The sequence below is a fragment of the Trichechus manatus genome, unplaced genomic scaffold (assembly GCF_000243295.1).
Source record: "Trichechus manatus latirostris isolate Lorelei unplaced genomic scaffold, TriManLat1.0 scaffold00004, whole genome shotgun sequence".
NCBI lineage: Eukaryota > Metazoa > Chordata > Mammalia > Sirenia > Trichechidae > Trichechus > Trichechus manatus.
The window spans coordinates 22,406,301-22,421,407 of NW_004443940.1; the positions used below are offsets into that span (position 1 = coordinate 22,406,301).

At 43.6% G+C, this 15,107-nt stretch overlaps 2 protein-coding genes across 2 annotated transcripts in view; one reads left to right on the forward strand and one right to left on the reverse strand.

The window, feature by feature from the left end:
- Window positions 1-4,446: 4,446 nt before the first annotated feature.
- SOWAHC (sosondowah ankyrin repeat domain family member C) lies at window positions 4,447-7,190 on the reverse strand. Its single transcript, XM_004369391.2, has 2 exons — window positions 6,769-7,190; window positions 4,447-6,645 (listed from the first exon to the last, which is right to left on the reverse strand). The coding sequence occupies exons 1-2, from the start codon at window positions 7,043-7,045 to the stop codon at window positions 5,300-5,302; spliced, it is 1,623 nt and encodes a 540-aa protein (XP_004369448.2). The 5' UTR covers window positions 7,046-7,190; the 3' UTR covers window positions 4,447-5,299.
- Window positions 7,191-7,998: 808 nt separating this feature from the next.
- Window positions 7,999-15,107, forward strand: part of SEPTIN10 (septin 10) — a 55,788-nt gene continuing 48,679 nt past the window's right edge. The window contains exon 1 of the mRNA XM_023733636.1: window positions 7,999-8,035. Within this exon, the coding sequence (XP_023589404.1) occupies window positions 8,006-8,035 (30 nt within the window). The 5' untranslated portion in view covers window positions 7,999-8,005. The remainder of the gene's footprint in view (window positions 8,036-15,107) is intronic.

A 15,107-nucleotide genomic window follows, 5' to 3' on the forward strand; every position in this document is an offset into this window, starting at 1 on the left:
TCCATAAGACTAAAAAACAAGCACCTCAAAATCCAGCTCTAATCCTATTCATACTCAGCAATAATATTAGCATGCTGAACTCATTATTTGCTTCAGCCGTTAGGTTTTTTGTTTTGCTTTAACCATTAGTGGGTTTTAGTTTGATCTCTTTTACAGGTAGTATGGGCAACAGTTTTCTACATCATTAGGTGGTAGCTCTGTAAGCTTCGGGCCAGTTGACTGTTTTAAGAGACATTCCCAGAGAAGTGGCATAGCATGGTGGTCAAGCACACAAACCCTGGGGCCAGGCTCTGCTATTAACTGGCAATGTGAACTCGTAAGCAAGTAGCTCTGTGAATTCAGCAAATAGCTGAGCCACTGTACCTCAGTTTCCTATCAATAAAATGGAGATACCAAAATCGAACGAGTAGATGAGGGTTATAAGTATTAAAAGGCTTACTTTTTGTAAAGTGTGCTTTTCTACTGCCAAAGAAAATCCTTAGCCAGGTTTACAATCTCCTTGGTATACAACCATAGCACTGAACTGCTGCTAAGAACCAAACTGATTTCCTCTTCAATGCTACAAACTTGAGGATCACATTGATCAATATCAGAAACTTCTGGGCAAATCTCAGGGATGTTCAATTATATTTCTAGATTATTAAATTCAAAGCTTCTTAGAGACCCAGAAGAGTATTCTAACAGGCGCTTCTGGGTTTTTTGGTCAGGACAGCATAATGTTGGGTTAAAAAAAATTTTTTTTACATGATCCTACTTTACTCCACTGATGAAGACTGATTAAATCACTTCATTCTCTTGTGTGTTAGCATCATTTTTGGCTAAACCTTTGGTCCGAATGGATATGGCCTACAGCAGTGGTTCCTAAGACAGAATTGGTCACAAGGGTGTTTAAAATGATCTATTTTAATCTTTCATGTGCTCATGTAATCTCTGACATTATTTCCAAAGGCTGATATAATCAAATTTACTCTTGGAAATTTCTATCGTTTATAAACTAAAATCTCAATAAAGGCAATTTTACTTCCCGAATTGGAATTGATTGCTGTTCTTTTGTTTGAGCTGCAGATGAAGTGGGTGACTGGCAGTTAGGAGTCATGTTGTATGAAAAATAACTTTACTCATTTGGCATGAATGCAAGCTGTTGAATTTATCCGTGTTAAGTGTATGATGTATTGCTGCTAAATATTTCTTCAGCATTTTCCACTAAAAAAAAAAATTATTGAGGACCTTCAACATGCCAGGCATTGTGCCAAGGGGCATTTGTCACACATTCCTCATCAGTACATCAAATAGGTAATTTTTAACAGAATGGGGAAGCTGCTTCCTAGTGGAAACTGACATTTAAAGAGAGGGTTACGGGGAAAAGAGTATGATGACATGAAAGTTATGTTCTTCATAATGTTGGGGAAAAAAAGCAAACAGGAATGTAAACAACTCTACTGCTGTATTTAGAGAAGCAAGTTCACATATAGTGCCATCTTCCAGCTCTCTGATATTAAGTATTTTCTGAAAATTTATGACTCACCACTGAAGGAACACCGGTTTGCAGCAAATTCCTAGAGTATTTACTTTTGGAGTTAACCTTACAAGGAATCCCAAATAATGTCATTTATTTAACAAAATCAAAATCTTTCACTAGGAAAAATGTCAAAGATATCATCAGTGAATCCTTTTAAGATATATACTTCTAGGGAAAGAAGCCATTCTACAAACAAAGTAGACTTACCTAGACCTTCAGTTACACTAAAACACGTTGAATGGTTGTCATAAAACAACCAAAACCCAGCAGCAATCACAAAGCACCCTCCCTAAGAGAGCGCAATGGTGGAAAGCTACACCAAGGATTGCCACATCCCTGCGCCTCTTATAGAGGGGAATTTTGTTAAAATATAAATCCAAAGTAGTCTTGATGAGGAAATGAATTCATTGACATCTAAAGCTTGATGGATGCTGTAGAAAACGGAAAAAGGTACTCCTACACCTAAGATCAGGTCTGGGCGGGGAGGGTTTATGACAGTTGGTGTGTGCATGAGCCATGGAGTTGGGTTTTTGTTTTTTTAAAGGGAGTGGTGGAAGTACTACCTTCTCCCCTATCTGATTCCTCCATTGTTGAGGCCGAACTATAGCAGTTCTGCCAAAACTTGGTTAATTTGTAGTATAGAAGACATAACATGGAAAAGCACTGAATCATAAGACCTTACTAATAGCCATTTACTTCTGACCCTGAACAGCCATCAACCTTCTGCTTCATTGCCTCATCTGTAAATTAGGGCTAAATGGCCAGTAACCCTAAAGGAAAGTGAAAGGATCCGGAAATTGACACTTCAAAAAGCATTTTGTGAACTGTAAAACACTATACAAAAAAGTGAAAAGTATAAAGAACTACAAAGGAAAAATATAAAGAACTACAGACAGAAAAATTCTAGTGGCTTCTTTCATTTTGATAAAACTAACTTTATAAACAAAGTTTACATTCTCAAACTCGTGAAGTTTCACTTATTTAAAAAATAAGACAAGACATCCTGGACTCCAAGTTTTCAGGCATGACAATAAAATAGTACCAAATTTTCAAGTTATGTAAGCTAGCTGCATTTTATATACCATAAAATTGAACAAAACTGTGATAAACATTTACGAGTTTCAAGTGCACCGGTAAGAAACATTGACATACTTGAGTTTTTTAACCAGTTTTATATCAACAAACATCTAAGTAGCTGACGTACACATTTCCATAAATGGTAGGCACAACTCTATAAATATCAAATTACACAAATCATTTGCTTTTTATAATCTCTTGCTTTTGAAATTGAAAAAATAAGAGGAATACAGAGTTGGATAGCTGAAAATGCTACACTTCACAGTACACAACCACAACATAACAATGAAGGTTACAAGTAGTTTCCCTCAGGAATGATTTTTTAAAAATTTAAAATATATTTTAATGGAAAAGTTAAAGCTTTTCATGTGAAAAGCAAATAAACGAAGTATTGACTCAACTGATAAAGATCTAGGAAATTATAGATTTTGTGCAATTAGTTACTAATATACACATTTAAGTGATTCATACTGACTGTTCAATAGAGCATTTAGATGGTTCTAAAGCTTCTACTCTTTATAGTTCACCTTAGCTTTACATGTCAATACAACTTAAGACTCCTCCCTGGGAAGTTATAGCTTATTCTGCACTAGATGCATGTAATATGTACATAATTTCAGGACAAATGACTACTTCTCACCTTCAAGGAACCCATTTTTTATACAAAATTAGACTGGTTTTTCACCCACGTACGTGGACAAAAGTGCTTCTCAACTGTTCATGCCCCATTTCTATAATCCTAAAACAAATGTAAAGGCACACAAATGTATAAGTTTATATATTTTATGTGATTTTTTCATTAATTTTTAAACAAATTCAGTTGTCACCTAGAGAAAGACAGGACAAACATCACAGATTTCTGACCTGGGACATTAAAAATCTCTGAACTTTAAATGCTGCAGCCCTGTGCACGTAGCTGGGTTCATTCACTCTGCAGGCTGTTACCTCACCTGGTTTACCTCTGTAGGCTACAGGTGATTATGTTTCAGCAACGATGAGACCAAAAAGGCTTGGGGATAAGGACTTGTTCAAACCAGGCCCCCACAAAAGTTGTTTGTAATCTTGTTATAAGCAGATTTAATATGTTTGTGAGTTAAATATTAAAGCAATTACAAAGCCATTTACCCTGACATATTTGAATGAAATGTAATTAAGAGTCACACTTAAGTCTTTCATTAATAATGGGCGGTACTTTTCATTTATATACGAAGGGAGTCAATAGTCAGCAGCATGTGAGTATAGAATTAGTCCCATCTCTTTCTCTTCACTTGTTTATAAAGTGCTATCTTTAACTGGGTGGGTTTACTACCCAGGTTTTCAGTAACTTTATCGTAGGTCTCTAATAGATGCAAAGAAATGTTGGAAAATTTAAAGGATTTATAATTTTAAACATTTGCAAATATTGCTACAAAGTATAGACTATGAATGTATTTTATTAGTAAAATAAAAAGTGTACCTTAAGTGAAAGTCATTAAATTGAATTAATACTTACTTCACAGATGCATAGGCTTACTAACATTTATGCCAATTTTGCTAGTAGTCTAAACCAGAAATGGTTTTGGAAGAAATTCAACTCTAGCCCACTGCCATCAATTCCCACTCATGGCGACCCTATACGACAGAGCAGAGCTGACCCATAGGATTTCCAAGGCTGTAATCTAACTTCATGGAAGCAGACTGCCACATCTTTCTCCCACGGAACGGCTGGTGGGTTTGAACCACCGACCTTTCCGTTAGCAGCCAAGTGCTTAACCACTGTGCCACCAGGGCTCCTTAAGTCAACTCTAAGCACCATTAAATAGGGTCATGCCAAATAAAACCAATGGTTATATGGCCCCCGGAATAAAACTCTGGCAAATTTAAACTTTCAGAACAGCAAAATAAGTAATGCAAATCAGAACAAGAGGCAATTATTTTATTTAAATGTACTGCAGGATGCAGAGTGTTCTTATCTTTTAATAAAAAAAACTTAATACCAAGTGTAGTGGTGTGAGAGATAGTTAAACAGAAACCAAACTACAGATTAACTCAAAAGTGAATGTTGCCTTTCTTCAGACCAGCGATTAAAACTGAAATTGCTTTTTTTAAAACAAGTTCCACTGTTACTTATAATACAAACAGGATTCCCACTTTTATTCACATTATTCTTTGTACTTCTGCATTTCAACTTTGACCTGACCTTCAGTAGTACCTTAATAATCAAACGCAATTAGTAAATAAACAGGGCAGCATGTGGTTTTGTTCACACTTACAAAGACTACCAGTTACAATTTGCATTTCTTGTTACTTTTGGAAAAGTAACCAACTTTTAAAAACAAATACATTTAAAAAAAATTCCTTCCTTTGCATGGCATCAGACAATGTTTAAAGCAAAGACCACTGAATGGTCCCCCCAATTTAGACACGTTTCTAGTCCATAGAAACAGGGACTCCAGGGGAGAAGAGAAGAGTGGGGAAAAGAGGCGCAGGTCAGGGTTTGAGAAACCAATTAAAAAGAAATCCACTTCCCCCGGAATGCTAGCCTGCAGATCTGCACAGGTACACAGAGCCAGAGGTACCTGTTACTACTTCCTTCCCACCCGCTCCAACCCTGTAAGTACAGAATACAGAATTCAGAATTTTCTGGTTTCACTTCCTTGCCCATGCCCAATATTCTATTCCTGAAGGCAAACGAACCTTATAATTTTCTAAAAGAAGTTACTTTTACCCAAATACGTTGGACTTCGGTCTCAGTTTGAATGAGGAGGCTGCGTGGCTTTTAAGAGACCGTTCCTCCTCCTCCTCCTCCTCTAGCGGTTGCTCCACGTCTCTGAAAGAGGGTGTGGTGTGGATGATCTGGGTTCGAAAACGGATTTTGTTGAGTCTGGGTTTTAACCGCCCACTAGAGCTGACTGAGGCTTTGCGACCCGAATCCTTTGCTTTGCCTCCAGCCCAAGCCTCGGCCAAGTGGTGATGGTGATGGTGGTGATCCCCTCCGTCCTCCAGGGCGTGTGCGAGTTTGTGGGTGATGATATGCGAGGGGAGCACCTTGGAAAGCCTCCAGCGCCCACCTCCACTGCCGGCAGCGCTCTCCGCGTCACCCTCGTCCAAGGCTCCCACCAGGTTCTTGACCTCCTCGGCGACGCTCTGATTAAGATACTGAGAGGCCTTTTTCCCGCTGTAGTCCCTGATGTCCACATCGGCGTCGTAGGCCCCCACCAGCAGCTTCACCACCTCCACGTGCCCGTGCATGGCCGCCAAGTGCAAGGCGGTATAGCCCCCGCTCGTCCTGGCGTTGATGTTCACCGGGAGCTGGTGTTTGTTGGCGAAGTTGACCAGCATGGCCAGCAGCTCCTGCCTGCCGTGCTTGGCGGCCCAGTGCAGGCAGGTGAAGCCGGTGATGAAGTCGCGCTTGGCCAGCAGGCCGGGCTCGCAGGTCAGCAGCCCTTCCAGGCTGTCCCACTTACCGTCCGAGGCCGAGAGCATCCAGGCGTGCTCCAGAGGGTCCAGCGTCACGGAGCCCCCGCCGCTGCCCTCCTCCTCCGCCGACGACGAAGCCAGGGAGGCGCTGTCCGAGTCCCCTCCACCTCTGCCGCGGCCTCCCCCGGAGGAGCTCCCCGGGCTGCTGCCCCCCGGAAAGAAGCTCCTCTTCAGTTGCGGGGAGTTGCCCATCACCAGCTCTCGGAAGTTCTTGCGGGTAGACCTCGGGGTGGTGGCTCCCCCGGGGGAGCTGCTCCCATCCGCGTCCTCCCAGGCGTGGGGCGGGAGCTCCAGCTCCTGGCTGGACCCCGGGGGCGGTGCCCGGGGCAGGGGCTGCACGTTGCGCCCCGAGTTTTTCCTCCGGACCCCGATGCTCAGGGCTGGTACCTGCCCGGACCTGGGTGGCTCACTCCGGCTGTCCCCGGCCGGGCGCTCCCCGTCGCCGGATTCCCGGCCCTCCTCCGGGGGGTGCTCAGCGGACTCGGCCGCCGCCGCGGGGAGCAGCTCGCTCTCCCCAGGCTGGGCCAAATCCTCGGGGGTCCCCGGAACGTTATCGCAGGGCTCCGCGGTCACCGAGATGCGGGGCAGATCTCGAGCGGGTGCGAGGAGAGCGGCGACGCCGTCGTCGGGGGGCGGTGGCGGGGGCTGCTCCGGCCTGGCCTGGGGCTCCCCAGCGCCCCTAGCCTCCTGGAGGCTGGGAGGGCGCCCCCGACCGGCGGCGGGGGCCGGGGCCGCCTCGGGCGGCGTGAGTCCCGCGCTGAACTTCTTCTTGAGGTGCACATACTTGGCGCCGTCGGCGGGGTCGGTGCGGACGGTGGCCACGGCGTTCACTAGCTGCTTGAAGTGCTCGCGGGCGCGGGCCCGCTGCTCGGGCTCGCCGCCCAGGGCGCCCCTGAAGTGCTCCACCAGCTCGGCGTTGCGGACTCGGCCCCCGTGCTGGCCAAGGAAGCGCAGCACCGCCTCCTGGCTGAGCTCCGCCATCCCCTCCATCCTGGGTCCTACTTCTGTGGCTGGCGGGCGGCTCAGCCCGGCCCCATGGCGGGCGCGGAGAGCGGCGCAGAGCACCCCGCGGCCCCGGTGCGGCAGAGGAGCGGCGGCCCGGCTCGGAGATGATGGGCTTCTGCCGGCGGCGCCTCTGCTCAGGATCTCCTCCGCCCGCCTCGCTCGCCCGAGCGTCTGCAGCTGGAGGATGCCGCCAGCACCTCACTGAGGCAGCTGCTGCGGTGGTCACGCCCCTACCCCACAGCCCGCGTCGCCCAGGCCCCGCCCCTGCCCCGCCCCACTTCCGGTCTCTGCGGCCGGTCCGCAATCGCAGCTCCCTCTCGTCAGAGGCGGGCGGTTGAGGATGTCGGGCTGGCCCTTCTCGTGTCTTTTTCACAGCACAGATTTCCTCCATTCACTCTCCCCTTGTACTTATTACTCATTCTTTAAAACATAGAGGTCACACCTCCACCCCGTGAGGGGCTCGCTCGACACGCGCGGTAAATAACTTGGTGCGGTTAATGGGTCGCGACCCCGACGTACGGGGCCTGTCCCCTCCGGGTTCTGCACCGCTTTGTCACCGAGGCCGCGAGGTTTGACCCCTCCCATACTCCGTACCGGAGAGAGGGGCCCGACCCTACATCCCACCGCTCCGCTTCTGACCCCAGGCAGAGGTTTCGAATCCAGGCCTCGGCTCCTCGGGTGACCGCCCCCGGGCCGCATGGCTCCACTGGCCGCCTCCCCGCCGCGCCCGGGCCAGCCCCCACGCGCTCGGTGTCCGCCCTCGCGCCGCCGGTTATATCCCGTCCCTCCCTCTCTCCCGGCCCCGCCCTTTCCCCCTCCCTTTCCACTCTCTCCGGCCGGGCTCCACCTCTCCCGCCCGGACCGGCCGCTTGCGGGGTGCCGGCACTGAGACCACGGCTCCGCCTGGCCCCCACCCCGCCCTTCGCTCCATTCCAGCTCGGGGCCATGGCCTCCTCCGAAGTGTCGCGGCACCTGGTGAGTCCCAGACCACCTCCTGCACCCATTCCCCCTCCAAAATCTCCCTCTCGCCCCCGCAGAGAGGCCCTCAGATGCCGTTGCCCAGCACTGTCCCCTCCCCCAAGGGCCCGAAAAGCGCGGACCCCCTCCCTGGTGCGCTTTCCCGGCTTCCAAACGTAACTTCCTTAACTCGGGAAACCGCTGCTCGCTGCCCGCTCTAGCCCCCACCCCCAACGCGAGCTCCCCCCACCCCGACCCTTCCCTTCTTCCTCGGCCCGCATTTGTGGAAGGCTCTCATTGTGACCCGCGCCCCGTCCGCGGCGCCCCTCCCTACCCTGGACCCCTCCCTTCAGCCCCATCCCCGAGGCGGAGGAAGCCTTGTTCCCGGACCGGGGGTCCTCGATACCCAGCCGAGAAGAGGAGTCGGTTTTCTCCCTCTCAAGTGGGAGGAGGCGTGTGTCAGTCCCGCTCCCGCGCGAAAAACGCGCGGTTTTCTCCTCGTCGGTTCCCTCCACGTCGCCCCTGGACCCCAAACTTGGAGCGCGAAGGCGGACCCTCGCAGCTTGGGGAGCGAGCTGTGGAGGTGGAGGCTGGGAGGCCGGGACTTCGGGGAAGTTTTCTTTTGCATGATTTTTGGTCATTGCCAAAAGTTAAACTTAAAAGTGATGTGTGTTCATTATTTTTATAACGGTCTTGTACACCTCGTGCAGTTTAATACAATAGTAGTAATCTTACAGCTGTATTACACTTCCGTGACTCTTGACTCACTGGATAAAGTCCAGCTTCCTTGGCCTTTCAAAAGCTCTCCCCTTTTTACCCAGCTGTGTTGTTGATTGTCCAAGTTGCCCCCTTCCTCCTTTTTTTTTGTTTTTCCCTTGGCGCCCTGGTACATTAAAAAAAAAATACATGTGATATATTTCTCCGGTGTTTTTTATACTTTTCAAATCCTTTTCATATACCTATTTCATATACATATAGATATGTATTCTTTTGATAGTTAACCAGTGGTTTTCGAAGTGTGGTCACAACTATTTACATAATAATAAAACCAAACCAGTTGCTGTTGAGTAGATTCTGCCTCAGGGTGACTCCATGCGTTTCATGGTAGACCTGTGCTCCATAGGGTTTTCAGTAGCAGTGACTTCCAGAGGTAGATCGCCAGGCCTTTCTTCTGAGGCACCTTTGTGGATTCGAACTAGCACCTTTCAGTTAGTAGCTGAGCGGTTAACCAGAGGCTGCGTGATATGTAATGACATCATCATGCTTAAGGCGAATGGAATATGTCCTTATGTATTCTCGTGTTTTAAAAAATTTGTTTTAATTCCTGATACTATAATTATCAATGATTGTCATCTATATGGAAACTCTGGTGGGGTAGTGGTTAAAAGCTAAGGCTACTAACCAAAAGATCGGCAGTGCAAATCCACCAGGCGCTCCTTGGAAACTCTATAGGGCAGTTCTGCTCTGTCCTATAGGGTCGCTATGAGTCGGAATCGACTTGATGGCAACAGGTTTGGTTTTTTTGGTATAATCCATATAAACAAAATCTCTTTGGGGGCCTGAAACCAAAAAGTTTGAGAACTGCTGGTCTAAGCAACCTTGTTAATTCAGGTTGTAAGAACAGGCTAAGAGGTAAGGTGATCTGCCTAAACTTACACAGCTCATTAGTTTTGTAGAGCCTGGACAAGTATTTTACTTCTCTGGTTCTGATAGTATTCAGAAGTATGTGCCAGGTACTTAGCGAAGTCTCACTTGTTCTGTCTGAACTGCCTTGTTAAACGTGCTGTATTTGTGTGTATGTGTGAGAGAGGCAGAGTATGTCATATACTTATTGATTCACAGAGTACTCTTCAGTATTAATCAAACTTGGGCAGAAGAGGACACTTCATTTATTCACTGTTAGATTTCTTCATTTGTTTAGAGGCTACTTTTGTTTTTAAAACTTTTTATTTTGAGATAATTGGTGTAGTTTCACACGCAGTTGTAATAAATAATAGAGAGACCCCCTATACTCTTTACACAGCTTCCCCTTGGAAACATCTTGCAAAACTATAGTACAACAGCACAACCAGGTTATTGACATTTATACAGTCAAATTGCGAAGGTTTCCATCACCACGAGGACCCCTCATGTTGCCCTTTTACAGGCATACCCACTTCCCTCCTGCCCCCACCTCCTCCTCAACTCCTGACAACCACTAACTGTTCTCCGTTTGTCTAATTCTGTCATTTCAAGAATGTTACGTAATGGAATCATACAATATGTAACCTTTTGGGATTGGGTTTTTTCACTCGGCATCATTTTCTGGGTGCCTGACCAGTGCACCTCAAGCACAGCCACCATTTGTCTGTCTGTGGAGGCTTGCGTGTTGCTATGATGCTGAACAGGTTTCAGTGGAGCTTCCAGACTAAGACAGACTAGGAAGAGGCCTGGCAGTTTACTTCCGAAAAATCAGGCAGTGAAAACTATTGTATATGGGGTTACCATGAGTCGGGGGCTGACTTGACAGCAGCTAACAATAACAACAATCATTCTCTGGAGGTTCATCCATGTTGTTTGTTACTTTTAATTGCTGAGTAGTATTTCATGGTATGGATGTACCACAGTTTGTTTGAAGGACATCTGGGTTGTTTTGGCTATTATGAGTTTTGGCTATTATGAATGAAGGAGCTATAAACATTCATGTAGAGGTTTTTGGGTGAACGTAAGTGTTCATTTCTCTGGAGAAATGCCCAGGAATGCAATCGCTGGGTTGGGTGGTAGTTTCGTGTTTAGTTTCATAGGAAACTGCCAAACTGTTTTCCAGAGTAACTGCCATTTAACATGGCCACTAGCAATGTATGAGTGATCCAATTTCTCCACATCCTTACTGGCATTTGGTGTTGTCACTATTTTTTATTTTAGCCATTCTGATGGGTGTGTAGTGATATATCATTGAGGCTTTAATTTGTATTTCTCTAATGACTAATGTTGAATATCTTTTCACGTGCTTGACGTCTGTATGTCCTTTTCGGTGAACTATCTCTTCATGTCTTTTGCCCGTTGTCTAATCGGATTTTTTTTTTCAATCAGCAATGCTCAAGTCTTGGATAAACCTCACTGGCTACGAAACTGTCACTGAGCAAAGCTGTACTATTTTCTTTTAACTGTTGAGTTTTGAGTTCTTTGTATATTCACGATAATAGTCTTTTGTCAGATGGATGTCTTTTCAGGGTCATTACAGGGTCTTTTGCAGTGCAAAATGTAGTCCATTTTATTCCATTTTATTAGTTTTTCCTTTTATGGTTCATGCTTTGCCTAACTTTAGATTCCAAAGACTTTCTCCTTTTTTCCTTTCTAAAAGTTTTGTAGTTGTACGTTTTACACATAAGTCTGATTCATTTTGAGTTAATTTTGTGTAAGACGTGAGACTTAGGTTCATTTCTTGGCCTACGAATGACCACTTGTTTCAGCACCATTTTTTGAAGAGGCTGTCCACTGAATGGCTTTCGCACTTTTTCTAAAATCAGTTGAGCAGTATTTGTGTGGGTCTAGTTCTGGTTTCTCTATTCTGGTTTATTGGTCTGTGTGTCTGTGTTATTCCTCCAGTACCGCACAGTCTTAATTACTGTAGCTATATAATAAACCTTAACATAGAAAAAAAAAAAACAAACAAACAACAACAGAAAATAAACAGTTGCCATCAGTCAGTTTCAACTCATGGCGATGCCATGTGTGTCAGAGTAGAGCTGCCCCATAGAGTTTTCTAGGCTGTAATCTTTATGTAAGCAGACTCTCATATCTTTCTTCCGCATTGTGGCTGGTGGGTTCCAACCGGGCTGACCTTTTGGTTAGCAGCCGAGCGCTTAACCACTGTACCTCCAGGGCTCATTTACTATATTGAATAAGAGGAATCAAAGCACCACATCTTTGCGTAGTTTATGATCCTGGGGGAAAGCATTCAGTGTTTCACCATTAAGTATTATGTTAGCTGTAAGTTTTTTTGTAGATGCTCTTTATCAAGTTGAGGAAGTTCCCCTTGAACCCTATGTTTCTGAGTTTTTTTCACAAATGGCTGTTGAATTTTGTCAAATGCTTTTTCTGTATCTATTGATATGGTAATATGATTTTTCTTCTTTAGCCTATCGATATGGTAGAATATACTGATTGATTTCTGAGTGTTGAACCAACCTTGTATCCCTGGAATAAGGCCTTCTTGTCATGGTGTATAATTCTTTTTATATATTGCTAAGTTATGTTTTGCTAATATTTGGTTAAGGATTCTTGTGTATGTATTCATAAGGAATATTAGTCTGTAGAGTTCTCGTACTGTCTTTTTCTGGTTTTGGTATCAGAGTAACGTGAGATTCATAGAATGAATTGGGAAATGTTCCCTCGTCTTTTATTTTCTGGAAGAGCTTGCATAGAATTGGTGTTCATTCTTTAAATGTTTGGTAGAATTCTCTGATGAAACCGTCTGGGACTGGATGTTTCTTTATGGGAGTTTTAAGATGACAAATTCAATTTCCTTAATAATTATGAGGCTGTTCATATTATTTCATACTGGGTGAGTTGTGGTAGTTAATTGTTTTTGAGTAATTGATCCATTCTTTGCAAGTTATCAAATTTATGCGTGTAGAGTTGTTTGTAGTATTCCTTTATCCTTTTGATGTTTCAGGGTCTGTAGGGGTATCTCCTGTTTCATCCCTGATACTGTAATTTGTGTTTTCTACCTTTTTCTCTTTGTCAGTTCTGCTAAAGACTGTCAATTATATTGATCTTTTAAAAGATCCAGCTCTTTGTTTCATTGATTTTCTGTTTTTAACTTAACTGGTATATGTTCTGATCTTTGTTATTTCCTTCCTTTTGCTTTTCTTTTTCTTGGTTCTTGAGGTGTGCGCTTAGATTTGAGACTCGTCCTCTTTTGTAATGTATGCATTTAGGGCTGTGAATTTCCCTTTCGGCACTGCTTTAGCTCTCCCATAAATTCTGATATGTTGTATATTTTCATTTTCATTCTACCTTTATTTTTTTAAAGTTCTTACGTTAAATGTCGTTTGATACTCATAACAGATTTTTAAACTTTTTTTTCTTCTTTAATAGAAGAGCAAATTGAGACTCAATGAGTTTAGTGTCTTGCTCAAGGAAGCACAGCTAGTAAAGGTGAGACTTGCTATACTATACTGTCTCAGCCGTTGTCTCTGGTATGTCCCTTATTAGTAATTACAACAGTTTTATGATTCAGAAGATCTTAACATATAATTACTCATCGTTGACTGCAATAGTGGTTTGTAAGGTTGAGTACGTTCCACCGACTCCCTCTTCCTGTGCCCTGAGAAACACACCCATAATTTTCCACTTGTTCAGATTGTCCTTACCAAAACTCTTTTTAAATGGTATCTAAATCTTTTCAATTCCTATCCATATTTGTCATTTCCTGTTTCAGCTGTGATACTTTTGAACTCTTTTCCTCTTTCCTTTTTAGTTACCCTTAAGTGAAGATCTGAAAATCTTAGAGGCTTCCATCATTTGTTTTACTTTCTTTCCTGAAGGTGTTATTCTTAATTCTTTCCTTTTGTGTCCTGGAGTTAATTACCACCTCAGTGCCTTTGGATATTCCCATCTCTCCATCTGGAGAGACACCCTTTTTCACCACTGATCCAGATCCTGTAATCATTACAGTATAACGAAAGACCCAACTCCCTGTGCCATCTCTTCTGAAGCTTTCCCAGAGAATCTCAACCCTGGGTAGTCTCTCATACTGCCCATTTGGCAATTAGTCATATGCTACCTTGCAAGACCTTTTAATTTATGCTTTGTATTGTTACTTAACATTTTGAGTCAATTAACTTTTAATGAGGCTTGCATTTTTTCCCCTCAATTAAATGATTTGTCTTCAGGAAGGGTAACTTGTATTATTCTTTGTATCCTTCATAACCATGACCTTGTATCTTTGAAGACAGGTATTGATTTTTTTTAGTACAGAAAATACTCACTTTAAATGGTTTTATTCTTGTTGAATGTTAAATGAATAAATTATAAATTCTCATAGGCAGCCCGGAGCTATTTTTCAGTATACATTTATATTCTAATGAAGCTCTACCTTCCCCCAGACTGTAACTATTTGTATCTATATTTATTTATAATTTTGGTGTGTTTGGGAGAAGAAGAGAAGGGTCTTAACTACAGACAGGATAGATTTCCTTTCTTCAGGAATACGTATTGGATCATCATTTTCAATTGTATTTATTGTATCATCATTTTCAATTGTATTATATCTAATTTTTTCTGCTTAAGATTTTGAGTATTCCTAATAAAAAAAAAAATACCTGGTTCTAAAAGCTTTTTCATTCTGAAACTTAATTCTTACCCTTTTTTTTCTGATTATATTTGGGAGAACATTTGATTTAGATGATACTTTATTTTAAAAGTTTATTTAATGCTTTGTAGGATTTGTATCTAAGGCTGACGTGAAGATCGTGGAGGTAGGAATCACATCTCTCATGGTCACGAAACGTATCTGAAAGATGAAAAACTCTCATTTAAATCTATTTAAATCAAATATGATTTACTAGACTAGAACGTAGCACTCCGTTAGTGTTACTTTTTATAAATGCGCATATTCTGCTCTATAGTCTTCCCAACTTGGAAATTTTGTACCTGGCAGTTGTTGTTGTCGTTGTGTGTCGTTGGGTAGATTCCGACCTACAGCGACCCTATAGGACAGAGTAGAAGTGCCCTGTAGGGTTTCCAAGGCTGTAATCTTTCTGGAAGCAGACTGCCACTTCTTTCTCCCGCTGGTGGGTTATAACTGCTGACATTTTGGTTAGCAGCTGAGAACTTAACCACTGTGACACTGGGGCTCCTGTATGTGGCAGTTACACATATTTAAAATTAACTGTTTGCTTTCTGTTTTTCAGAAAATTCAGTGACTTTTAATGTAGCAGTTCAGATAAAATGAAACTCAAAGTTCATTTATATCATGTGATTAATTACAGAACATCTCCTAGGTGCATTTTTGTTTGCTGGTCTTAAAGTTGTTCCGAATTATATGGGCAGTGTGTTTTTGCTTGCTTGTTTGTTTGTTTTGATTTATTTAAACAATGCCACA